General features: G+C 57.3%; 1 protein-coding gene across 1 annotated transcript in view; it reads left to right on the top strand.

Annotated features, from left to right (window-relative positions):
• SLC7A5 (solute carrier family 7 member 5) overlaps window positions 1–24,091 on the top strand; it is a 36,781-nt gene extending 12,690 nt beyond the window's left edge. The window contains exons 2-10 of the mRNA XM_008139741.3: window positions 1,788–1,913; window positions 13,455–13,560; window positions 14,248–14,292; window positions 14,748–14,871; window positions 15,802–15,905; window positions 16,282–16,378; window positions 17,884–18,033; window positions 20,111–20,288; window positions 21,469–24,091. Coding sequence (XP_008137963.2) covers window positions 1,788–1,913; window positions 13,455–13,560; window positions 14,248–14,292; window positions 14,748–14,871; window positions 15,802–15,905; window positions 16,282–16,378; window positions 17,884–18,033; window positions 20,111–20,288; window positions 21,469–21,524 — 986 coding nt within the window. The 3' untranslated portion in view covers window positions 21,525–24,091. The remainder of the gene's footprint in view (window positions 1–1,787; window positions 1,914–13,454; window positions 13,561–14,247; window positions 14,293–14,747; window positions 14,872–15,801; window positions 15,906–16,281; window positions 16,379–17,883; window positions 18,034–20,110; window positions 20,289–21,468) is intronic.
• Window positions 24,092–25,727: the final 1,636 nt, after the last annotated feature.

Raw genomic sequence — 25,727 nt, forward strand, 5'->3', positions numbered from 1 at the left:
AGTTAATTTCCAAGAGAAAAGGCAGGCGGAGCGGTGAGGCCTTAACCCTATCCAGAGCACCCTGGGAAGATTGCCTGTCTTCCTTCTACCTGAACTGAGGGGTCTCATCCAGTTAATTAGCGTGGATTTACCTACCTCTTTGGGGCCTAATCCCCAAGTAGTAAACGACCTGTAGACCTGTAATTACTCTAGCTGGGGGAAGATGCCACCTGGGGTCCCCCGCCCCCCCGGTTAGTTCTGTCTGGAAAAGAGAAAGGATGAGCAAAAGGCCTTTCCAGCCTTTCTTACCTCACCGAAGCCTTCTGAGGAAGTGAGGGGAGGCGGGGAAAGGGGGAGAGAGGACCTTCCCATAGGCCCTGGCCACGCTGGTTAATGTTTAATGACCAGTCCTCCAAGAAAAAAAGGCCCCCATCGGTGCCCCTGACAATTCCTAGTGTGAATGCTCCCTGGGTGGCTGGTTTCTAGCACTTGTGTGCGGGGAGCTGGGATGAGAGCGTGACACCTCACCCGAGAGTGTGGCACCCCGGCAGCATAGAGACCGAAGAGCGTAGATGAGTCAGGAATGGAAAGGGATCAGTCTTGATTGTTGGTTGCCTTTGTTTAGTATAATTTTGATTCATTGTAAGTTTACGGAGTGGCTGTGCTCACAGCCAGCTCTCAAGATCCCTGAACACTTGGTGGCGGCTCCTGAGCTTGTGTATCATCTCAGCCTCCACCGCTCCCTCGGCGATTTTTCAGGTCTTACAGGCGCCCAGGCAGCGCCTGCTTCGGGCGCATTTCTTGAGCCTGGCTTAGCTGCCGCCCTGTCTGTGCTTGGAATGGCCGTGCCCAGAGCAGCAGCAGCAGAAGATTCTGGCTCATCCCAGCCCTGCCTGGTGGGCTCACCCACAGGACTTCCTGGGGGGGGGGGGGGGGGTCAGACATCACTGGTCAGACGCATGCTCCCAAGAGGTCTCTGCCCCCACGAGATCGAAGGAAGCCACCTGTGACTGGTGCGATTTTTCAGTTTCGAGGTACGCTGAAGCTCTTTGTGGTTTCCTGTACCAGCTAGGCTGCGTGCTGACCCTGAGGCTGTGGCAGGCACCTTTAACCCCCATGTCAGGTGTCAGAATTGCCCTCATGGTCCACCATTTGGCTTGTCACATGGATTTGTGTAATAGGATACCTCACTCACCTGATAACTCTGTGGGATTCTAGAAGATACTCTGAAAAAAAGGGTTTCCCACCTTCGAGAAGTTTAATAGACTGTGAGTGAGCCTGATAAATTATGCTAAACGTTGAGTGCGTGGAAAAAAGTGCAGGCAGACGCAAAACACTGGGGGGTGAGGGCATGTATGGGAGTGTGGTGGGAGGGGCAATGGTAAGATATGTACACATATAATACCTTAATAAAAAAAAATGATTTAAAAAAAGTGAAGGCAGTCCCCCAGCAAATGGCAAGTTTGCTATTTACCTGCATTCAAGACAGTGTCCAACTCAAAGGCTTGACTCAGGTGTGTGGAGGGTGGGGGAGAGGAGGAAAGGTAGTTAGTTGCTTTGGTTGTCAGTTCCTTAGGACATTGAAATTTATTCATTTTTTTAAAATCCTTTGTGATAGCCCAGAGGCACCTGGGATCACATCTCAGGAGCCTGTGGCTCTCAACCTTTGACCTTGGGCCTGGAGAGCTGTCCATCCAAACAAGTCCCAGAGGATGAGACCCCACCAAAGGGTCTGGGTTCCTTCTCGGCCTGCCCGTCTCGAGTGCCGACCATCTGCCAGTGGGACTCACTCTGCCCTGTCTCCACAGTGCTGCTCACGGCCGTGAACTGTTACAGCGTGAAGGCTGCCACCCGGGTCCAGGACGCCTTCGCTGCCGCCAAACTCCTGGCGCTGGCCTTGATCATTCTGCTGGGCTTCATCCAGATCGGAAAGGGTGAGTGTGGCCTCTGGGCCTTCACAGCGGTCCTGTGAGGCCCTGCTGTGCCAGGGTGGAGGGGTCCCCCGCTCTGAGTGCCCCCAGACCCACCAGGTTCTCCGACACATCACCTGCTCTGCACCCTCACCCTTAATAGGGGGTCCACCGCTCTGAATGCCCCCAGCCCTCAGGTCTGGCACACTAGCATGAAGGGTATCATTTGAATTGGGCACTGTGAGCTGGGTCACGCCATCCCAGGAGGGGCACTGACATGGAGTTAGAGAGACTGAACATCACCCGACAAGTTAAATCTGTCCCAGAGCGGCAGGGAGAAACCGATTCACCCTGTCCTCTGAACCCCACTCTCCTGTCCACAGTCGGGGGGCGGGGAGGGGTAGGATAGTGTCATGGGTGCCCAGCACATTGTGAGCGTGGCAGAGAGGAGCTATTGCTAGTTTTGTCTCTTGAGGTAGATCTTGCACACAGGCAGCTACACAGACTGCAGGTGGCCTACAGGTAAGTTGTAGCTGCCCCCCAGGGGAGGATGTAGAACCGCCCAGTCCCCAGTAGGGCCCTCGTGCCCATGGATGCCCCCACCCCCCAGCATCCACCATGCTGACCTCTCCCCTGTGATCAGCACTTGGTTCCAGCGCGTGTGGGTCGCCCATGCCGTGGCGTTTGGGGTGGCAGTGCATCTCTCACTGTTGGGCCTCATTCCTCGAAAACGTGCTATGACTTGCTTACCGCTCTATGGGCAAGGATGGGGTGGTCCCCCCGTTTCTGGCCACGATGGAAAATACTGGCAGGAGCATTCCTGTAGGTGTCTTTCGGTGAGCGGAATTACTTACTGGTTTCTCCTGGGGTGGGTAGACAGCAGGCCAGTATGGGCATTGGCTTGGAGTGCATAGATGAGTGATCCGCAAGGGCTGGTCCAAGGCAGATTCTGGGAGCCCCTTCAGAGGAGGCCCCCATGAGGACACACACTCAGCCACGCCCCCACAGCCCGGTGTGAGGGAGGGGCAGATGGGCACCGGGGCCTCACTCTACGTCTGAGTGCTGTTAGAAAGTTGGGGCCGTAGAGACCAGCCCCTGTGTCCCTCAGCTCACCAGGGGCACTGCTGATCTCATGCAGCTGGTCCTGGCAGCAGCTCAGAGCTCTGTCACAGGGAGATCCAGCATTTGGGCCACTTCCAAAATCTCATGTAAGTGCAGGGGCTGCACAGCCCTCTCATGATGACTCCTCTCCAGTGTGATGCCTCATGCAGGCAGTGGCTGTCGTCTTGTCATAGCCCATCATGTCTCACACTTGAGAGCTGGCTAGCTGTGAATTGTGTGACTGGAAAACCCGTAAAGGCCCCATATCTGTGTCTCAGGGCTTCTGCCTGTGACACCCAGAAACCCATCCTTGTAGTTCTGGACTTTCCTCCCCCCTACTGGCCACATGGGGCACTGCACTGTACAGGAATCTGGGGTCCAGAGACCATGTGCAAGGGGCATGGTCATGATTCAGGAGAACTGGGTGCACGTGGAGCTGCAGTGGCTGCCACATTGCCTGCCCTCACTGGTCCTCTCTCGGGGTAGAGAGAAGCTCACAGGTCTGGTATATGCTGACCTAGTCAAGCCAAAGCAAGAATCCAGATCATTCAGGCAGACCATCTGTCTTAAATACATTAATATATGTGAAGCCTTTAGCCTGGCACCTAGTAAGAACCAGCTCCCATAGCTACAATCATTATCATCCTTGAAGGGAAAATTCCACCTGGTTTGCAGTCACGGTCTATGGAGGGTAGCCTAGGTCACTGCTGCAGAAGCTGGACCTCTTGGGAGCATGCGTCTGACCAGTGATGTCTGACCCCCCCAGGAAGTCCTGTGGGTGAGCCCACCGGGCAGGGCTGGGATGAGCCAGAATCTTCTGCTGCTGCTGCTCTGGGCTCTCCCACTGTGAGAGCCCTCCTGGGGCTTCAGGTTCCGGCATCTTCTTAAAGACAAGACATTTCTTACCCTCTATTTTTGGGGTCTCAAGGACCCTGGCCAGGCCTGAGTAATTCCCCAGCGTCATGGAGAGTGGTTAGGACTGATGGGTGGAAGAAAAATCCATCCTACGTCCAGCTAGGAGATGGGTCATTTGATAGAAGCCTTGCTTGTGAAGGCATTTACGTGGTTGGTATGATTAAATAACAGACAGATGAGGAATGTGGGGGGAACCTGACTTTTGTAAAAACAAATTTCAGTAGAGAGAGCAAAGAGCTTTTGTTCAGCCTGAATACATAATGTGTTTATAATTCTGTTGCCGTTGCAAACATCCACCCCGCCGCCACATGCCCGAAGCAGTTCCTTTCTGAACTCGGGATTACAGTGCAAGGTCTGCAAAATTCCTGTCTCCTGTGTTTCTTGAAGAGATTTACTTTGTTCCCAGATGAATGCCTTCCTTTCCAGAGGACACATGGTTAGAAATGTTGACCCCTTCCTCCCACAGCATTTGTCTGACTCTGTTTCCCCCTCGGGCAGTGAACCCGATCCCCCGCCCGAGGACCCCCGTGCTGATGGAAGGAGGGCTGAATCATTCTGGCAGGGAGGGGCTCAGCTCCCTGTGCTCAGATTGGCTGCTGGCCATCCTGCACCTGAAGAGTGCGGCCTGTTGTCTGGCCCACCGGCCTAGGCACTCTCTCCTTCACTCCACTCAGCAATAAAGCAGTCTTCCTACTTGGCCTGCCTGGCACCCAGGTGGGCACGGAGCTGCAGAAGGGGCTCGTGCGTGGGGCCCAGCCCACCCGAGTTCAAGTCCAGCTGTTTGTTAGTCTCAGGCCTCTGATGGCCTTGGTTCCTCATTGCCATAGACCCGTGAGCGGTCCTGCCCTCCTTCTTCACCAGAACCTTCTGAGGCTCTGAGTGTGGCTCTGTGCAGAGACCCAGTGAGGATATGGCCCCACCGTTCAAAGCTCACTCCGTTCGGGGACATCAGACACACAAGAACAGGAAAGCAGCAGATGGGCTGATGGGGCCGGAGAGGAGGCTCTCCGGAGAGTGTGGCGGATGAAGGCACAGAGTGTAACAAAGAGACTGCTCTTCAGGGCCCCCGGGCTGAGATCTTGGGTGTGGGAGGAGCTTGGGCTGCCCCTGTGACTGGAGGTGGGGACCCCCTGGTGCTGGGTAAGTGGGCCTGCGTGTGCCATCTAAGGTGTCTGGATTCACTCCCAGCCTTTTCAGAAGGAGAAACAGCTCAGGTGGGCATTTCAGAGGGGCTTGGATTGGGGAGGCCACAGAGAGAAGCAGGTGGACAGGGTAGGCAGAGGGCACTTTTCGGCTCAGGACGTACCTGCCAGCCACCTCCACCTGCTTTTGCCCTTTTTCTTTTGTTTGTCAGCCTCTTACCTATGACACCCTACAAGATCAGGCCATTCCCAAAGTGGAGCAGTTTTTCCAAGGCTGGAGGGGGAGAGTGGAGTGCGGAAGGCTCATCTCTCATGCCCCGGTCCCTTCTGGAGGGCACACAATGGGACCCTTGTGGGTTTGCTCGGGCTGTGGCATCCGGTGGGAGAACAACTCGTGTCTCCTTGAGCAGTTACACAACAGATTGCATAGTTGTGCAGATAAAAGGTTCCACAAAAATGCTTTCTTCCCCTCCCACGTTGTGTCTGAGCAGGATGCCCTCCGCTAGGAAGTCACTGGAGGAGACTTGTCCCCTTCACCAGGGCCTGGCCCTCCAGCGTCCCCGGCAGCTCACACGAGCTCGCCCAGCCACTAGGACATTGTCCCCAAGTGCAGGGAGACCTGGTGTGGTCAGCACCAGGAACGGAGGCACTTAGATCCTGAGTTGATTGTCTCCTGTGTCCGGTCCTGCCCCGAGGTTACTGGGGGGTGGGAGGCCGAGAAAGCACAGGAGATGCTGCTGGCTAGGAGCAGCCTGGCCGTAGGGAAGGCCCAGGCAGGCCTGTGAATGACAGCGTGCTCCCAGGGCTAGAGACTGGTCTTGGAGTCACTTTACAGTTTGCATTTGGATCTTAGGTTATTGGGGGTCGGGGCTCAGAGAAGCAGTGGCCTGTCCAGTCCCACATAGCAGTGTCAGCGACCCCACATGGCCCGTATTGGTGGGAACCGTGTGCAGGGATGTGAGCGCCCTCGGGAGAAGGCCCCCTCTGTCCCACCCAAGAGCGCCGTGTGGGGCTCCACCGGGGAGATGGTGGGAAAGGCCCACGCCGAGAGGCCAGGCTGGGAGGAGACGCCGGTCCTGGGAGGGTCTGGGGACAGCCCCCCTTGGGCAGGTCCCTTTGTTTACTGGAGCCTCAGTTTCCTAATCTGAAATGGCAACACTAGCAACAGCAGCCCCCAGGACACCTGGGGCCATCTCTTGCTGTTATGAAATGTGGCCAGGCACCTCAGTGGCCAGTGACGGGCTGTCCTCCCTTGCAGGGAGGGGATCAGCATAGCAAGTGCTCCCGGGTCCCACCAGGGACAGACTCCATCTCGGGGATCAAGGTCACTCTGAGACTGTGGACACTGTAACAGGGGTGGGGTGAAGGGCTAGGGTTCTGTTCTCTGCACCAGTCCCTGTGCCCCAGGAGACAGGGATGGGGCCTCAAGAGACCCCTCCCCACCATGGGCCAGTCTGCCCCTCTGAAATGCCCACAGCGGAGGTCATATGGTAGATATGGGAGCCCCTCCCCCCTGCATGGAAGCCCCCACCACCTCCAGCCGCCACGAGAGCACTTGTGGCAGTGAAGCCGTGATGGAGGGAGAGTTGGTTGCTTTTCCTGTGGGTGTTCTCTGATAATTTTTAATTGAGTCCTTCCGTGGGGCCTGCACGGCTCCGTGCTAATTTGGCATCCAGGATCTTCACAGATTTGCAGTCACATGCTTTGTGTGCTGCCTCTGGGATGACATCAAAGGCCTGGAAGTTGGGCTCTTTCCCACTGCCGCCCTCAGCTCACTGCGCCCTGGGCGGTCAGCCGCACGGACAAAGCAGTTAGGGCCAGAGCTGCGGCAAGAATGGGGGTGCAGCCACAAAGCCCTTTGCTAGCACGATTCTCAGGGGTCTCCAGAACCCTCAGAAGAGGATTCTTTCCCATTGGGATTTGAGGCTTGAAGCTGATCCTGAGGCCAAGGGGCTGGCTCCACCAAGAGTTTAAAAGACTACACCACGGACGGGCGGTGGCCATGGTAAATCAGCTGTCCTCCCCTCGGCCGCCCCAAACCCAGATTCACTGTTCCCAGACGTCAGGCAGAGCCCAAGTAGAGCAGGCACTGGACCCAGTCCCTCAGCCCAGGGTGCAGAGACAGATGGGAAAACAGGAGCCCCAGAGAGCTGGCCAGCGGGTGTGGCCCCTCGAGGGTGCGGGTATCTGTGCTTTCTCTGAGCCTTCTAAGGGCACACAGAGCTGTCTAACCAGATGGGACTCGGGGCACCACGGCCCCCTGGTGTGACCGGTCAGCCCACTTTACAGAGCACCTGCTCGCTTGGCCTATGATTGCGAAGCAGAATCCAAGGCCATGACTGTTCCACCACGTCCCGACCGTGACTGTGAGGCCCAGAGCAGAAACCAGGAGGTCTGACCCGAATGGAGCAAGGCCTGGTTGGTCTCTGCAGAGCGCTTGGGGTGTTGCTGTAGCAAATGACACAAACCGGGGGGCCCAAACAACACACTTCCCTCTCAGAGTTCTGGAGGCCAGACGGCTACGGTGAGGGCCGTGCTCCCTCTGAAACCTGTAGAGGAGGATCCTTCTTTGTCTCTTCCAGCTTCCGGTGGGGCCTTGGCTTGTGGCATCACCGCTCACTTCTGCCTTCATCCTCACGTGGCCTCTTCCTGTGCCTCCTTTTTCATTTCTTTTAATGACACTTTCATGGGATTTCGGGCCCACCCTGATCCATGATCTCATCTTGAAATTCTTACCTTAATTACATTTGCCAAGAGCCTTTTCTGGGTCAGTAACATTCTAGGGGTTCTAGGTGGCCATGAATTCTGTTCAGCCCACTCCATGATGTAAATGCCCATCACATGGGACCCAGAGGGTGAAAGTGGGACCGAAGGCTGAAGGTTCCAGTGGTGAGTGCTCCCCCACTTAGGGGGATGACTTCCTCCTCATAGTCAGGGTCCTGAGTCCGGTCCTGGGAGGGGTGCCCATTGGCTGGCTGAGCCCTCACCCTCCTCAGGCTGTCACAGGAGGGGAACCCCTGGATGGGGGCCAAGCCTGGTCGGCCCTGAGGCTCTGGACATCCGTCCCCAGATTGGGGATGTGAACAGCCGTGTGTGGGTTTCTCAGGCCTGGGGCCTAGGCAGAGCCCTGCTGAGCATTTGACCAGGCCTTCCCCAGTGCACAGCGGGACGCAGGGACTGGCTGTTTGTCCTCTGCTTCGGGAACTGGGTAGTGGAGGAAGGGCGGATCCTGGTCCTATCCCTGCATGCACATGACCATGGGTGCCCTCCCAGGCTTCTCCTATGGAGGAAGCTTCTCTGAGCGTGGGAGATTTCCTCCCCATTCCTGGGTTTATGATGCATGGCGGTGTCTGCGTGACAGTAATTTGGGCTGGTTTTCTCTAAAATCAGTTCCCCAGGGCCTTTTGAAAGCTCCCGCCCCAATGACTCTGGTTCCCAGCACAGTCTGTGACATTGCAACTGGCCAGAGGGCCCTGTGTCTGGCTGTTAGTTTTCTCATTCCCGGTGGCCCTCCCGGGAGATGCTGTTATTGGCTGCATTTTAGGATGAGGAAGGCAGGCTGAGGTGCGAGGTTCTCCTGGGTGGGAAATGCAAGTTAGAGGCGGCTTTGAGGTTGCAGAAGAGCCCCCAGAAAAGAGGTGGTGGCACAGGGGACTCTGTAGTGTGACAGGAGCCATCAGCATCATACTGTGGGGTCCTGGGGTTCCCATACCCCTCTGCCCCTGGTCCCTGCGGGAGGTCCTGCACTGCTCCTGTCCCTGCCTTCCCAGTTGACAGCAGGAGGGGGGCCATGAGGCTAGAGCTCAAGTGGGGGAACTGTGAGTCATTCATCTGTGTCTGACTATGCCTGGAGCTCTGTGTTGAAACAAAGATTACGCCCCAGTTTGGGGTTCATGAGAGAGACAACTGGGAACAGTTACTGGATCTGCTCTGGCTTGGGGAGTGGTGGCACATGGGCCAGGCATCTGCCCAGCGTCCTCTAGAGCGGGGTCTCAGCGCGATAGTCCCCAGTGTCTCCACACGTCACTGCATGTGCCCTGGTTGCTGGGGTGGGTGGGCAGTTGAAAACCGCTGTATAGAGTCCAGAGTCTGCCCTCCCTCTGAGAAGGTGCCATCTCCGGTCTCTCCTCTGTGGGGGCCACTGGACATAGAGCAGCTGCTAATGCACATCCTTAAATGGAGGTCTGACTGCCTCACTTGCTTCTTGCTCCCCTAGAAACAGGCAGGCAGTCCTCAGGCCCGAAGGCGAGAGCAGGCAGAGCCGCTACTCCTGAGCCATCATCCCTGAGCTCCTGGCCGTGCCAGCCCCATGGGGGCCGGGCCCAGTGCCGAGTGGAGCCAGCAGACCTGGCGCCCTCTCCGTGGCGCCCAGTGAGAGGGGGCAGCATGCTCAGCCAGCAATTGGTCAGGTGCCTGGTAGAGCTGTGGGTCTCTGGTTTGGGCCAGAATCCAGCAGAGACAGGCTGAGCAAACCCAGGAGCTCTGCCTCGGGGCAGCAGTGCACTCTCAGATCATTCCCCCTCCGTTCCTGGTCCTCAGTGCGGTACACTGTGCCTGTGCGAGGTGGGGAACAGTGAGGTGACAGGGCAGAGGCCAGCTCGGGAACTTGTAGCAGGTTGATTGGGGTCCAAACTAGCTGAATCCTTGACTGAGCTTTGCCAGCCCTCTCCCCACCCACCCCATCCCATGCCGGGAGAGAAGGGGGAGGTCTGCTGGCCAAGCTCAAGGTTGTAGGGACTGGAGGTGCTGGACATCTGCTTTCCTCCAAGGGCTTTGGGAGTGAGGCCGTGGACAACTGAGGGAGGCCCTGGCAGGTTAACCCCAGCCATGCCTGTCCTAGGAATGGAAGCGTCATGGGCTGGTTAGGAGGGGCCTGGCTGAGGCCCCAGGTAAGCCCAGTGAGCTGCTTCCATCTGCGTTGGTTGGAGCAGCTAGTAGTATTTATTTACCTGGGGTTTCAGAGGCTGCAAAATCGAGCTGTAAGTCCTGGGAAATACCATTGCACGGCAGGAATTCTAGTCCCCAGCGTGACTGGCTCAGGGAGATGTCTGCATTTACCTCTTGGAACTGAGCTGATAATCCCTTGATGAAAACATTGAAGCACCCAGGCCTCAGGGCTGAAAACATTGAAGCCACCCAGGCCTCAGGGCTGAAAACATTCAGTCCATACCTGAAAGCCCCAGGCTGCATTTCAAGCCTTGAATTTTATCTTTAGCAAGTGTGGCGGCCATGCCCGTGCAGCAGTGTCTCCAGCACACGCATTTGTGTATGTGCACGCGCACGTGCGTGCTCACACACGCAGTGGTACTAATTCAGGATCATCTTTGAGGTGGGGGCCACCTTTCACAATTGCACCAAAATCTGTATTCCAGCATATGGGAAAAGAAATATCTAATCTGAAAGGAGGTATAAAAGTCTATCCTAATAGGAAAATGGGGCAGATTACTGGGAAAATTTTAAATTCAAGGCAAGCTTGCATGCTTGTAAGGAACCTTGATCATGAAAGACCTTAAGTGTTGCAGAAATAGTTATAAGAACCTGACGCAGCAGCACCCTGTTGGGAATTGGGGCTGGGATATGTAACCTATTGGAGATCTGGGCTAACAGGAGCAGCCCCGGGCAGCTCCTCCAGGCTCTAGGGGCACCTGTAGCATCCTGGGGTGGCGTGGCCTCTGGCTCATGCATGCAGTGCCCAGAGGTGAGGCCCATCACCTGGCTGGACATTCACAGGGACTGTCCTCAGGATCCCAGAGCATGCCAGCAGGTTCCCACACCTCTGGGCAGGAGGCCTGACCCCCATTTCCCTGACTAGAGGACAGATGCTCATCTTCCCTCCCCACAGAAGTATGTGGGCAAGGCCCTGGGACAGGCAGGGCTCTGCAGGCGCAAAGGAACGCACATTCCACAGGGAGAGCACCGGAGGGAGCACAGGGAGCTCTCCTGAGGTGCTCTTGAAGGGCGCCCTGCCCTGAGCTGGCTCCAAGCACTGCACCACACACCTGGTCTGCTGATCACCTGGGGCCAGGCAGTGCTGGCCAGGCCTGCTGACCACCCTGGGACCAAACAGTCCTGGGACCAGGCCTCCAAGACAGATCATGTGCAGGCAGTTCAAGGGATGAGGTGCCAACTACCCTGGAGCCTGTTCTGGTCACAAGACCATGGCCTCGTGGGCAGGGTGAGGGGAGCTTGTGGATCCCAGGCTCATACCCCACGTCAGCAGGAGATTAAAGTCCTGAGCATACCTGTAGGGCTGGGACAAATAAGCTCCGCGACAGAATTCAGTGTCCAGGGTAAGATGGACCCTTAGACAGCCGCCCCCCCCGCCCCGCAGTGTTTGCCACAGGAAATCAGTGCTGCTTTGAAGTGCAGGCTTCAATTAGATAAATGACAGGTTTTACGGAACCTCCCTTTCACAGGTCCCTTTGCAAACCTCACATGCTGTCACCCCGTCCTGTTTCAGGGTGACTGAGGCTGCCACCCTCATGGAAGGCATAGGCTCCCTTGGAGGCCTTGAGCCCCCATGGGCTCCCCTCACCCCTTTGCCCCACCAGGAACCTGCTGACCCACGGGCAGTGGTGACATTGACTCACGTAGCACCCCTGGGGCCTTGGCCCAGTGGGACCTGGGCAGCGAGTGCTTCTCAGCAGGATGGGGACACAGACACACAGACCCTCACATGTGAAGCCACAGGACTTGATTAGAAACAGTTCCCAAACTAACAGTCTGCACCTGACCAAGAGTTCAACTTGCTCCCTCAGCGTCAGTGGGCAGGAGGCAACCTGGGGCCTCCGATCCCATTGGCACCTTTGCTGTTGTTGGAAACCCTCCTGGGAGGTGGAAGCCAGGGGAGGCAGGCACTAAAAACCCATGGGCCAGGTGACCCTCATCAGTGGAGAGTGGAGAGCCAGCCACCTGACTCCTGGCATGTGTCTGTCGGCACCGGCTGATGGGCTGGCCCCTCCTCACAGAGTGAGTCTTTCCAGGCCTAAGTGCTCCTGGACCATTTTATAGATGATATAACTGGGACTCGGAAAGTGCCAGAAACTTTCCGAGTAGCCAGGGACCTTTCTGAGGCACCCACATTTCACATTGCCTACTGTACTGGGCTGAATGGTGACCCCCGAAACACATGTCCCCTGGAACCTGTGAATGTGCCTTTATGTGGAAAATACTCAGGTGTAATCAAAGTAAAGATTAAGATGAGACCACCCTAGATTAGGGTGGGCTCTAAATCCAACAAGTATCCTGATAAGAGATGGGCGAGGATGCACCAGGAGGCCGTGTGAGGAAAAAGGCGGAGCCTGAAGTCATGTAGCCACAAGCCAAGGAGGCCTGGAGCCCCTGGGAGCTGGCAGAGGCAGGGAGGATCCTCCCCAGAGCCTCCGAGGGAGCGTGGCCCTGGGACGCCTGGATTTTGGACGTCTGGTCTCCAGAACCGGAAGAGAAGCCTCTGTTTGAGCTCCAGGGTCTTGTGGTCACCTGCTAGGGCAGCCCCGAGAAACTCACATGTGGACCTCGCTGAGCCATGACGCAGATTACGTGGGTTTGTGTGTCCATGTGCCCCAAAACAGTGAGACCACAGTGCCATGGAATGTGGGGTCCTGCCCATTACAGGTAGACATGATCAGCAGAGAAGTGGACTGAGCTGTCCAGACCCCACCTCCATATGTCCAAGAGCCCAGTGCTTTGTTGATCTGGATTGAGGACCAAGGCTGAAATCTGCTCCCCGCTCCCCGCCCCCCCCCCCCCTCCCCCAACCACACACACCCCTGTCTAGAAGGTGCTCACATTGCACCGTCCTGGGAAGCGAGTTTCCTGGCATCATGGCACCATCGGCCCACACTGTCCTCTTGTTCAGCTCAGTCCCTGCCATGTTCCAGGGTCTAAGTCGTTTTCGGGTCTTTTTGTGCGCACAGCGCCACGAGGAGGTGGCATTCAAGAGTTCCATCGCACACACGAGAAGCCTGGTTTGGGCTTAGCAGCTCTTGATTCTCTGGGCACTAAGGGCTGGAGTGAAGCTCAAACCCAAGTCCCCCTGACCTGCAGCTCAGGTCACTGGGTCTGCAGGGACCACGCTCTGAGGTGACCAGGACTGGTCAGCCCTCCCTCCTGACGTGTCCCTGCATCTGCCTGGGCTGCCGTCCCCCCTCGGATGGACTAGGGGCCCATGGAAGGCTACGTTCCTCCATGTCACGGCAAGATCATGCTCACCTTGCCGGGGCGAGTCAGGAATGCGTGCGTCTGTGGCTCAGCAGGTGCATTTAATTTGTAACAGTGGAAAGCTTTCACCCCAGTATTTTTGTTTGTTACTGTACTTTGCTCCAGGAACATTCTGGAACTTGCGGCATGACCCCTGTGCGGCACTCTCTAACACAGCATACCTTTCTGTCTGTTTGGCCTTTGCCAGGTAATGTGTCCAATCTGGATCCCAAGTTCTCATTTGAAGGCACCAAACTGAACGTGGGGAACATCGTGTTGGCGTTGTACAGCGGCCTCTTTGCCTATGGCGGATGGTACGTTTCAGGATGTCTGGTTCCCTGGGCCTTGGGGGCGCACGGAGCAGGCCCTGAGGTGTCCAGAAATCTGACTCTCTCGGCCACCCCCCGGGCAGTTTTAGAGAGTGGCAGGAGAGCCTCTCAGAGCTGCTCGAACCCGACGCATCCGGAGAAAGCCTGGAGGACAGCGCGCAGCCTGTGCTTTTCTCCCGTGTCCGGCTCCTGGGAAGGTGGTCCTGTAGATAAGCCTTCGCTGAGGAGAGAAGCCTTTGAGCTCAAAAGGCTGGGCCTGGTGGTTCTCAGCCTCCTCCTCGCCAGGAGCGGAGTGCCTGCCTACAGCTTCCCCTCCTACCCCCCGCCCCGCCCCTACACACACACACACACACACACACACACACTTTCCTTCCTGCTGGGTCCCCGCTGGGCCCCACTCTCCAGCCAGATTATACTGGGTCACAAGAATGGCTGCCGTGTGGTGGGCAGGCAGGTGGTGAAGGTGCTGGAAGGCGGGTCAGAGAGAGGACAGGGCCCATTGAGGGGACAGGCCTGCAGGGGTTAGGATTTTCCCAAGGGAGCAGGATTGGGCTCTTGCCCCAGCTGCTCACTAGAGGGGCCCCAGGTGGTGGGACTCCCCCAGGAATCTGTTCGTTTCCCCCTAGGACTCTGGGAGGAATGTATAGTTAAACTCTGCTCTCTAACTTCTAGGAATTACTTGAATCTTGTCACAGAGGAGATGATCAACCCCTACAGGTACATGTGTGAACACAGACATTTTTGTTGTTATTTTCATGTGAGAGAAGGAAGCAGTCGGTTCAGCCCAAGAAGTCATCCGTGGGCCCAGCCCGGTCTCAGATGAAAGCAGTGCAGGGCCTTTCGGGAGGGGCCCTGGGTTAGGATCAAGCTGGGGTGAGGTGGCACTGTGTGACCTTGAACAAGATTTCCCCTTAGAATAAGCAGGAGTGCCCATTTGACAGATGGGGGGCTGAGACCGGGGTCGAGTCACTAACCCAGGTTCACATAGCTGCCCAACCCAGGAGCCAGCTTCCAGCTGGTTACCAGTGCCAGGGACCGGTGCTGGCAACAGTCTCTCTGTCACACCTCCCCCACACAGTGAGGCTCAGGACCAGACCTGTGTGTTAGAGAGCCGTCGGGGCTGGTTCCGCCAGGAGCTGCACTTTGATGATGTGCCCTTTTGTTCCTTCCAGAAACCTGCCCCTGGCCATCATTATCTCCCTCCCCATCGTCACCCTGGTGTACGTGCTGACGAACCTGGCCTACTTCACCACGCTGTCCACTGAGCAGATGCTGTCGTCAGAGGCCGTGGCCGTGGTAAGATGCCACCTGCCAGTGTTTGCGCAGGTTGCCGAGAGACCGCGGCCCAGCCCTGCCGCCCTGAGCCTGTGATGTGGAGCAGACCAGGCCCCTGGTCTGCAAACCACTCTCCTGTGTGGAGGGGTTGAGCTGTGCTCTGCCAAGCCAGAAAGTGCAGGGGGCTAGGCCTCCGTCAGTTTTAAAGTCAATTCCGAGGGCGGGGTTGGGGGGTTGGGGGGGGATTATGGTGATGTGGAAGGTCCAGTCCTTGTAAGTGAGGCCTGAGCCCAAGCACAGGGATGAAAGGCTGGGTGGCCTTCTCCCACCCACTGCCCACATGCATCCTGCGCCGTCTCTGCTGGGCGTTCTGGACACGGGCGTCATGTCCTGGATCATCCACCCGCAGGGAGAGCAGCATCCCCAGGCCCCATGCTGGCAGCAGCAGAGCGCTTGTCAGCCTCCCACACCACAGCGGGGCCTCAGTAGTACGAGCGGGCTTTTGAACGTCCTGCGGGACCCTGTAGGCTCCCTTCCCATGGTGTCCTCACCTGCAACTTCAGCAGGTGAGGGTCCGCACCCACCCATTCCACCTTCTGAGTACATCCTCACTGATCCTTGCTCTGGGTCGGGCCATGGGGACCCAGCCAGAGACAAAGCCATGTTCCCTCGCAGAGCAGACATGGACAGGGGAAAGGCTGGGCACCTGGGCAACCTGGTGTGATGCCAGGGCGAGAGGTGCCAGTATGTGGGGATGAGGAATAGGCACTGTGTTCTAAAGAGGACTCAGTCCCTGGGACAGCCTTCACATCCAGACCCCAGGGATCACGTGTGCAGAATCCTCGTGAGGAGTGTGCGGGACGCGTGCAGACAAGTGGGCTGGGGCTGGGCCAGGCTGGGCTGCGTGCTGGGCATCGGGCCCGGGCTCACTCATGTGCGGCATCTGTCTAGGACTTCGGGAACTACCACCTGGGCGTCATGTCCTGGATCATCCCCGTCTTTGTGGGCCTGTCCTGCTTCGGCTCCGTCAACGGGTCCCTCTTCACGTCCTCCAGGTGAGCCCCCCAGGACCACGCTCCCACACTCGGCTCTCTGAGGGCTGGGGCAGGACCGGAAGGGAGGCTGAGCTGGGGGCCAGTGCTGCATGCTGCTTTTTAACGTGAGCTTTAAAGGTTGTGTCTGTCTGTTATATTGAGTAATATATAAACATCCATGTAATACAGAAGTAAAGGAACCAGGGACTCTCCCCTGCCCAGAAGGGACACAACTGCTATGTCCTTGTAGACTCATGGGTTCGTTGCCCAGGGGGAGGGGCCTGCAGGTGAGCAAGCCTCTGAGCTCCCCATGGCCAGCTGAGTGGGTCAGGGAGACCAAGAGGCCCCTGCTGGGGTGCTCGGTGATGAGGCCGACCACCTGCTTTCCTGTCCACAGGCTGTTCTTTGTGGGGTCCAGGGAGGGCCATCTGCCCTCCGTACTCTCCATGATCCACCCGCAGCTCCTGACGCCCATGCCCTCCCTCCTGTTCACGGTAAGCTGGCAGCACCGTCCGATGCCCTCCTTCCCCGGGAGGATTGCAAGTGGGTTAAAGTGCAAGATTGGGGTGTTCCTTGGGGCAGGGGTGAGGCTGCAGGTGCATCTGCATGGCACCCTCCCACCTTGGCCTGGTGTCACCGGACAGCAGACCCAGGCGGAGACTGAGATGCAGATAAGTTAGCAGAGTGTTTCCTTGTGTTGTGCCCTTGGCTGCCTGCTCTACTGAACAACAAAGGGCACTGGTTTAAGTTTTAAATTCCAAAAATAATACACGGTAGTTATATAAAAAAAAAAAACTTCCCACAGTCCAGCATCTGTGGAGCAGAAGCTCTGTTCTCCCAGGGAGCCACGGTTCACAGGCGGCTTTGCGTGCTCCGTGCCTCTGGACCCCTGAGGCATGTTAACAGACGTGCGATGTTTAGTGAGATCACATCGTGTACGCTTCCCTTCATCTTGCCTAACATCCTGTTAGTTCTCTATTGCTCTGTAACAAATCACCCAAAACTTAGTGGCTGAGACGGAAAGCATTCACTGTCTCTTGGTTTCCGTGAGTCAGGAACTCCGGGCAGCGTAGCTGGGTGGCCCTGGTTCAGGGTCCTTCGTGAGGTGGTAACAAGATGGTGGCCGGGCTGCGTCCCATCTGAAGGCTCGGCCAGGGCTGGAGGAGCCGCTTCCAGGATGGCCCCTCACGTGGCTGTGAGCAGGAGGCCTCGGTTCCCCAGGACGTGGGCTTGTCCAGAGGGCTGCATGAGTGTCCCCACGACAAGGCGGTTGGCTGCCCCAGGGCGAGGGAGCCAAGAGGAAGAGCCCGGAGAAAGCGCCCCTGTTTCTATGACCTAGCCTCGGGGTCCACACTTGTCATTTGTCTCGTTCTGTTTGTTAGGAGGGAGTCGGTATGTATAGCCCAACTCAAGGAGAGAGGGCTGAGCTCCACCTCGCGATGGTCCCGGGACACGTTTGAAACCATGCAGAGCCCGGGCTCAGTTTTGAAACTCCTGTGGGTGCCCAGTGGTCTGGGGGCCTGGAGGAGCTCTGTGATGGGTACTTAGTTGGTTCCCAGTCATTGCTTCTACAAGTAACACTGCAGTGAGTACAGGGTTTAGGCCTTTGTTCCCTTCCCGCTCTCAGTGGGGCCTTTGCTTTCTGAGAACTCGTGTGTTGCTCAAACTAGGTCTTCCTTTAAAGCAGCGGTCCTCAAACTTTTTAAACAGGGGGCCAGTTCACTGTCCCTCAGACCATTGGAGGGCCGGACTATAGTTTAAAAAAAAAGCTATGAACAAATTCCTATGCACACCGCACATATCTTATTTTGAAATAAAAAAACAAAACGGCAAAAACACCCGCATGTGGCCCGCAGGCCGTAGTTTGAGGACGCCTGCTTTAAAGCAAGAGTGCACAAGTGCTGTCAGCCCTTGCAGACGGACGTAGCGCAGCACCGGTGGCCTCCATCCTCCGGCCGTCCTGTTCCTGGCTCACGCTGCCCCCTCTCTCTGCTTGCAGTGCCTCATGACCCTGCTATACGCCTTCTCCAACGACATCTTCTCCGTCATCAACTTCTTCAGCTTCTTCAACTGGCTGTGTGTGGCCCTGGCCATCATCGGGATGCTGTGGCTCCGATACAAGAAGCCTGAGCTGGAGCGGCCCATCAAGGTGAGGGCCCAGCCGCTGTGGGTGGCCCAGGTCTGGCGCACCCCCAAGAGCTGGAGAAACGGGGTCCAGGTGTCCCTGGCAGCCTGTGTGAGGAGCCAGCTCTGCACAGCCTCTTGGTTCTGCCTCTCCTGGCCTGGGCCTGGGCAAACCACCATCCCTCTTGGAGTTGCCATTTCCCCTCTGAACCAGGGGTCAGGATGCCTCCTGTAGAGGGACTGGTGCTCGAGTCAGCCAAGGTAAACGTGGGACTGCTCCAAACTCAGCAAGTGTGGAGGGTGATTAACTCAGCTGATGGCTGTTTCTTGGGAACCTTTTGAGTACCTGTCAAGAGGGTGATCCAGGTTCTAGGGTTCATCAAAATACAAAATAGATACCCTCCCAATCCCTGCCCTCTTAGAGCTTATATTCTAATGAGGGAGAAGCAGTAAATAAGAAACCTAAGTGCCCAGTGGGCAGGTGATGAGCACTGTGGGGCAGACAGGTGGGCAGGGTGAGGGCCTAACTGGCCGGGGGGGCAGCTGACCAGGATGGCTGAGAAGATGGCATGTGGGCAGAGATGTAGGGGCCATGTGTGTTCAGGGGGTGCTACCAAGGGTGTGAGGAGGAGACCATTTGGGTGGGTGGGAGGTGACATCTGAGCCCGTAGGGTGTAGACACGGCCAAGACCAGCTCTGCCTCATTGAATGGAGGAGTTTTAGCATTAGACTGCCTGAGGGGCCAGCTGGGCCTGGCCTAAGGTGAATGCACCTCTCCTCGGGGACAGCTGCCCAAGGGCGACCTTGTTTCTCAAAAAACAGGGGCCAGTGAAGCCACGCTCCTGCTGGAGAAGCCCAGTGAGCACGTCGCTGTGAGCATGTCAGGGAAGGAGAGGGAGGAACTCATGGTGGCCACTGGCTCTTGTCCCTTGTCCAGTCCCTAGTGGCATTTGGCCTAGAGACACCTGTCCATGGGCCACATCCTTGTCTCCCCACCCAGCAGTCCCACAGAGGCCAGCAGGGCCCGCTTCCCCTCCTTGAAGAGTTTTGTGGGTACCAGAGCAACCTTAGTGCCTACTATGGGGGGCTCCATCCCTACGCTATCCTGGGCACATGGTGGGTTCTACCTCCATGTTATCCTGGGCACATGGTGGGTTATAGCTCCATGTCACCTGTGCCTGTGGTGGCCTCCGTCCCCATGCTATCCAGGGCATGTGGCGGGTTCTCCCGTGTCACCTGTGCCTGTGGCGGGCTCTGTCCCCATGTTATCCTGGGCACATGGTGGGGCTTTGTTTCACTGTTAACCTGGGCTGGGGAGGGGCATGCAGTGTGGGCTGACCAGGTGGGACCCTCGCTTGCCCTTCATCTGCAGTGTGTGGGCAGATGACCAAGTCTGTGTGTAGACAAGCCCACTCAGATGCAGAAGCAGGACATGGTCCTTGGAGCCAGCGGGCCGGGCCGGGCCGGGGGCGCCTCTGTGGCTGGTCTGCCCACGCCTGTGCAGACCGCAGTCGGCCTCCGCACAAAGGCTCTCTGAGAAGGCAGATGCCCCTCACTTATTAGTGGGTGCCAGGGCCTTCCCAGAAGTGCCCCCACCTTGAGTGACATTAGTGGGCGGGTGCTGGGCCAGGGTTTCTGCCCTGTGATGTGGGAACCAGCAAGGTCCACATCCCCTGACCTTGGGAAGCCTCGAGGGTTGTTTGCGTTTACTGTCGGCTCCGTCTGTGCTTTGGGTAATTACTGCCTGGCGCCTTGTGCTGAGGAAACGGAGAACAGGGGAAGGTTTCAGGTCTCCAGAGTCTCCAGCCGGCAGGTCAGACTGGTAAATGCTGAAGAGGGAGACAGGCCCGAGTGACGGCCCTGGGAGGTCGGAGCCGTTCTTGGACCAGGTGGGAGGAATGGGCTTGGAGCAGGAGGCACAGGGTGTGCTCTGGGGGTCCCATGGGAGAGTCTAAGTGGGCCTGATCGGGGAGATGACTCCATCGAGGTCGGAGGGCAGTGGGGACGCAGCACTTTCAGCGGAGTGGACAGGACTGATGACAGGACGTGGGAGGTGTGGGAAGGGAGCAACAGATGCCCATCGCTCCGCCCTCTGTCCCCAGGTGAACCTGGCACTCCCCGTGTTCTTCATCCTGGCCTGCCTGTTCCTGATCGCCGTCTCCTTCTGGAAGACCCCCATGGAGTGTGGCATCGGCTTTGCCATAATCCTCAGCGGCCTGCCGGTCTACTTCCTCGGGGTCTGGTGGCAAAACAAGCCCAAGTGGCTCCTCCAGGGCATCTGTGAGTATCTCCTCGGTGCAGCCCGACAGCTGGGGCCGCTCTCCTCCCTGCGGGTCCACCAGCGCCCCGCCCCAGCAGGCCGTCTGCTGTCTCCTCTAATCCCTTAGCCAGGCGTTCAGGCACTTGGCGTGTCTAGCGGTGACGTCTGGCCCACGTCCTTCAGGGATAAGACGCTCAGCTTGGCACAGCTAATCTCAGAACAAGGGATTCCAGAAAACCAGGCCGCTTTTGCCAAGTAACGAAACCCCAGGGCTGTCGCCAGCCTAAACACAAGGCTGACCCAGAAAGGCAGCGGCGGAGAAAGCAGGATCTCCGCGCTGTGGTCACAGGGCCCGCTAACCAGCACGTTGAGGAGCCCTTACTGAGGCCGCTTTAACATGGCCGGCTCCTGGCACACTCACTGGTGGTTGCAAGCCTGCACCCCAATCACCATGTCCTGGTGGCTCTCCAGATTCTGATTGCAACTTGCCCTGTGACTTTATGGGAAACCGCCCAATCTGAACATGTGAAACACCGTCAGTCATTTCCAGCAGGCCTTAGCCTCCAGCCCAGGCTCGACTCCCTACTGGTCATCTTGCAGAACACACCAGGCCCTAACGCGGGCCCTGTGTCCTGAAATCACCCCCCACAGAGTGTTCATCTGGGCCCCTGGCACACACCCGCCTGCCCCACTCCCTCTGTGGACTGCAGGCACGTGGCTGTCATCTGGCAGTAGGGGGCAGCCTTGATTCTGCCCCTGGGTGTCTGCCAGGCAGTGGCCCAGGTGTGGACACTCGGGAAGGGCCCTCAGCGTTGGGACTTATTATCCCGTTGTTGCTGCCATGACCCCAGGGTTCTGAGATAGGGTGGTGGGCAGGGCCAGTGCTCAACCTGTTGCCAGGTTCCTTGGCCACACCCCCAGGGTGACTCACAAAGTCACTGGAAGAAGCAGGCGTTCCTCTGCGGCCAACCGGAAGTGAAGGCTGGTGCCCACCAGGAGGGAGCCCCTTGAGCCCGGTGTACACATTTTCAGATCGGGACGTTTTACATAAAGTTCTGGGTTTCTGGCTTCTCTTGCAACCTTGGGGGTCTGGTGTCATGAGGCCGGGTGACCTGCAGCTCTCGGCACTCGCTGGTGCCCCTGGCCCCAGGCACATGCTAGCACGACCTCCGAGTAACTCTGCTCTCCCCTCCCCTGCAGATTCCACGACAGTCCTTTGCCAGAAGCTCTTGCAAGTGGTCCCCCAGGAGACCTAGAGAGAAGAGCCGGGAAGCTGGCGGATGGAAAATACACAAACATCATTTTAAAACAACTCACCCACCTAAAAAGCGACCCGTTCCATCATCCAGGCAGCTCAGCTGAGTGCCCCGCACCGTCCCTCCACCAGGTCAGGTGCCAGGGCCACTGTGAAAACTGGTACGAATTTAGTCCCGGAAGACGAACTTCTGTCGATACCTCCTCAAGAGTGCGAGGCACGAAGGTTGAACGGAGAAGAAGCTGCGCCTTCTGACCGACCGCGGACTCTTTGCCATGTTGGGCCCTCGTCCTTTCCCACCTTTGTTTATTTGTGGGGTTTTGTTTCCTCCTTATTTTGTATTATTTTTTTAACTTAAATTTTGAGGTCAAGTTTTATTTTTAAAGAAATGGGGGAGGGCAGGTAGGGAGACTCTTGTCCCTGAACACTGCCAGCAGCGTGATGTGCCTCAGGGACCAGGTCCTGTCGCTGGGTGTGACCCCCAGCACCAGCTTCAGGCGGGAGGAGGGATTCTGAGAGCCTAACACTCCAGCTGCCAATAAGCTACCGAGACTCTGCCTCAGATTTGCACTGACAGATGTGTGCTTGGCTTCCTTAGTTTTATTTTTTGATTTTGTTTTTTGTTAGTAGATGTAGTGACATTGGGGAAACTAACCTTGGGCTTATGTCTCTGCCTTAAAGACCTGAGGTCGATCCCTCCCTCCCTGACCCCTAAAAAGAAGAGAAAGTCTTGGTGAAACGGCCGTCTTTGGAGAGGTTTGTTGGAGAGCAAAGGACTTGAGGGGAGTCTGATACCAGCCCCAGCTCCACACAAAGAGCCAGTTCCTGGGCCTGGTGTTTGGGTGGAGCTCCGGGGAGAGGTCATGGGCATCTGGATGATCCTAGAGGTCCCGCCAGGACCAGCAGAGCAGGGCCGGTTTCTGGGCTAGACCTCGTCATTCAGGATGCCGTGGGCTCCTGCCTTTGTGCTTCCTGCCTTGCATGGCAGCCTGAGCAAAGGCACAAAGGCAGGAGGCCTGGGCATCTCCGGTGGAGAGGGCCTCCCGCCCTGTGCTGCATCCCGTTTGGGAGCCAGCTCTAGTTCTCTCAGACAAAGCCCCAGGCTTGAGGCCTGGAAAGAGATGTGACAGGAAGGCAGATGCCAGGACCCCTGATGGGCTTCTCGTTCAGGTCCCCAAGGCAGCCCCTCCCAGGGTCCGCAGAATTGGCCTCCACGGCTGGATGGCAACCCCAAGGGGCTGTCTGGGACTGGCTTCCAGCTCCTGGCCGGGGCGCCATCATCCCCTCCTGCCACCGACATGGCCTGTTCCAGACTCGATTCCAGTCAGCAGAGGACAGCCAAGCCTTCCTCAGTGCCCCAACTCTGCACCTGCTCCTGAGGCCGCCCGACTCCGGGGGTCTGTCCTTGTGGCTCCTGTGGTGGTTTCCCGAGGGAGGCAGCTGAGGCTGGCTTTCCTGAGCTGTCACTCTGTCCAGGAGGCCATCCTGGGAAGCACCATCAGCCAAGGTCAGGTCCTCCAGGCCCCGTCGTAGGTGCTGGGGCTCTGCCTTGGCCTCTGACCACTCACCTTCTCCCAGGGGGAGGTTGAACTGAGCCCTCAGGCATCAGGCCTCATTGCTCAGCTTCGAATGGCCCATCCAGCCTGCTGCCACCCACCTGGGCTCCAGGGGGCACTTGGGATGCTATGAGGGTAGATATGGCCTTGCAGGATATGGGAAACCAGACGGTCCTGTCCAAACCAGGGTGGCCTCCCTACAGTGATCTGCTTCAGCAGCCTGCAAATGGGTGGGAACCCCCAGTGTGTCATGGGCAATTGAGGCAATTCACCCCTGCAGGGGTAGACTGGGGCCCCAGGGTTCCCTTTCCACATGGAGGTGAGGGCTAGAGGGGGCAATGACAGGTCCAGGGCAGATCTAAAGTGTTGCTCTCCCCAGCGTCCGGGCTGGGACCTCTGCTGAGGGTGGCTCGGGGGCCCCTTCTGTGATTCCTGGCCTGTGTCGCCCAGGGACGCACCTGGGGAGGCAGGGACGTCAGGGCTGCCTCCGGAGGTGCTTGCTGCAGATACCCCGGGCCCTGCCGCGTTGGCATCTGGGAAGGCAGAGACTCCGCTCTTTCTGACCACTCTACTGACACGTGTCCCGAGCGTTCACATTTGTGAGAGTTAGTTTTTTTTAACCAAACCCTGGCGTAACCAGCTAGCATTTGTTCAGGTGTTCTGCTGTTCGAGTTTGTCCTAAGGTCTCATTAACGTAAGACTGCTGTCGGCGCCATGTTTATTTATTTGCAGGTCCAGTTCAGCCTGGCTTCTCCGGCATGTTGTTGCTGTCTTTGTGTCCCTGTCGGTGTCCCCGCCACGGCGGTGCTGTCACTGTGACATTGTCATTGGCCCGGCGGGAGACCTCCGCCTTGTAATGACGTGCGCGGCTTCAGTGTCTTTCTCTTCTCGTGTTAATGGCTAACCTGTAACACTCGGCTGGTTGGGGTAGGGAGTTCTGTTTTTCTTGGGGGGTGGGGCATTTGTTTGTTTTTAAAGAAAAAAATGATCAGAATTATAATTACTGCTGGTGGCCTTCACGTTCTTTCCTTCAGCACCGAATATTGGGGGTAGGACTGTGCCCGGGGGTGACTCCCCTGGAGAGGGTTGATCCATCTCACTCACTCACTGACACAGCCTCCTGGAGGCCGAACAAGGTGGCCAGAGCCCCTGATAACATGCTCACTGGTGACAGCTGGGAGGGAGGCAAGGAGCAGAGGGAGAATCCGGTCTACCTCTTAAAGGGGACATTGAAGTCGAGGCCAAGCCCCGAGGTGGGAAGAGCTTAGCCACTGGCCCACAGGTGACTGGTTGCTGCCAAGACCAGTCCCAGGAGGTCAGAGAGGAGACGTGCCAGCTTGGGCTGGGAGGAAGGGGCAAGCACATTTCCTCATTTCCAGGACTTCCTTGAGTATCTGGTCTCAAGCTGCACTGGGCTGAGTGCCACACCAGCTCTTCCATGGTCAGCTCTCACTTCATTCAAGCAAACTCCATTCCGAATGTTGGTGTTTGACCAGGGCCTGAGGACAGGCGGGACCTGGGTGTGGGAAGGGTGTCTTGGGGTGGCACAGCGAGGGTGAGTGGACCGACCACAGGAACTGTCACGTGAGCCCAGGCCAGGGGCTCCAGCACACGAAGGCTGGACCTGGAGACCTAGGGTAAAATGGTCCTTGGCAGAAAAAAAGCTTCCCCACCCCTGACCTAGAGCCACCCAGGAGGTGCAGAGAGGCCTTGAGGGCCAAGTGCCAGTGCTGCCACCACTTGTGAGAACGCCATGGTGCACAGGTCCCAATCACCAGGTGCACACTGAACCCCAAAGCCAGGCAGGCCCCCAAATGAGCTCATGGGGGGGGGGGATTCTCCCCCTCCCTGCAGGCTGGGTGGGGAGTGGAGCTAACAGGTGGGAGATGGGATTGCAGAGCCCTAGTGGGGAGGGGGCTGCCTGTCCAGGCCTGATCAAAGCTTGCCTGTGTTGGCCGCACCCACGCCCCCAGTGGGTCACGTGCCCACGGTGGTTCTCACTCCTGCCCAGGCTACCTAAGCATCCACGTTCTGCTAGAACTCCAGGAAGCCTGGCTGAACAAAATTCCAGGGGCAGCTCTGTATGACGTTCAGGTCACAATGCACTGAGGAGTGTATTAAAACCCAACTTCCGTTGGCATGGAAGTATTTGGAAAACATAATGAAAGAGGCGTGAAAGATTAGGAACCTCATCTCGACTGTTCTGCAGACCTGGCTGGACCCAGCAGCCGGCCCTTCCCCCAGCTCGGGCCAAGCTCTCCATTTACTGCTGCTGCTGAAAAGGGTCTGGACACTTGAAAGGACAGTTCTCAGATCAACCCAAACAAACTACCCCACACGTGTGGTCAGAGCAGAGCTGTCCCAACTCTTCCTTTGAGGGGCGTAGAGAGAAGTTGGGGGTCAGAGAGAGCTTGAGACAGGAGAGGAAGGGATTGGGCGGGGGGGGGGGGGGGTGGACAAAAATGTCCACAGGGTGGGGATCCAGGGCACATTCAAACAACAGCCTGCAATCACTCAACCACTGTGAGTGGAGCGGGATGTGTGTTCGGAGGAGAAAGGGGAAGGGAGAGGCAAGACTGGAATGCTGGCTGCAACAGGACAAGACTTCTTGTGATCCCCCAATTCTTAGAAAGTTCTGCCAGGCTCAC

The sequence above is a fragment of the Eptesicus fuscus genome, chromosome 21, assembly GCF_027574615.1.
Source record: "Eptesicus fuscus isolate TK198812 chromosome 21, DD_ASM_mEF_20220401, whole genome shotgun sequence".
Lineage (NCBI taxonomy): Eukaryota > Metazoa > Chordata > Mammalia > Chiroptera > Vespertilionidae > Eptesicus > Eptesicus fuscus.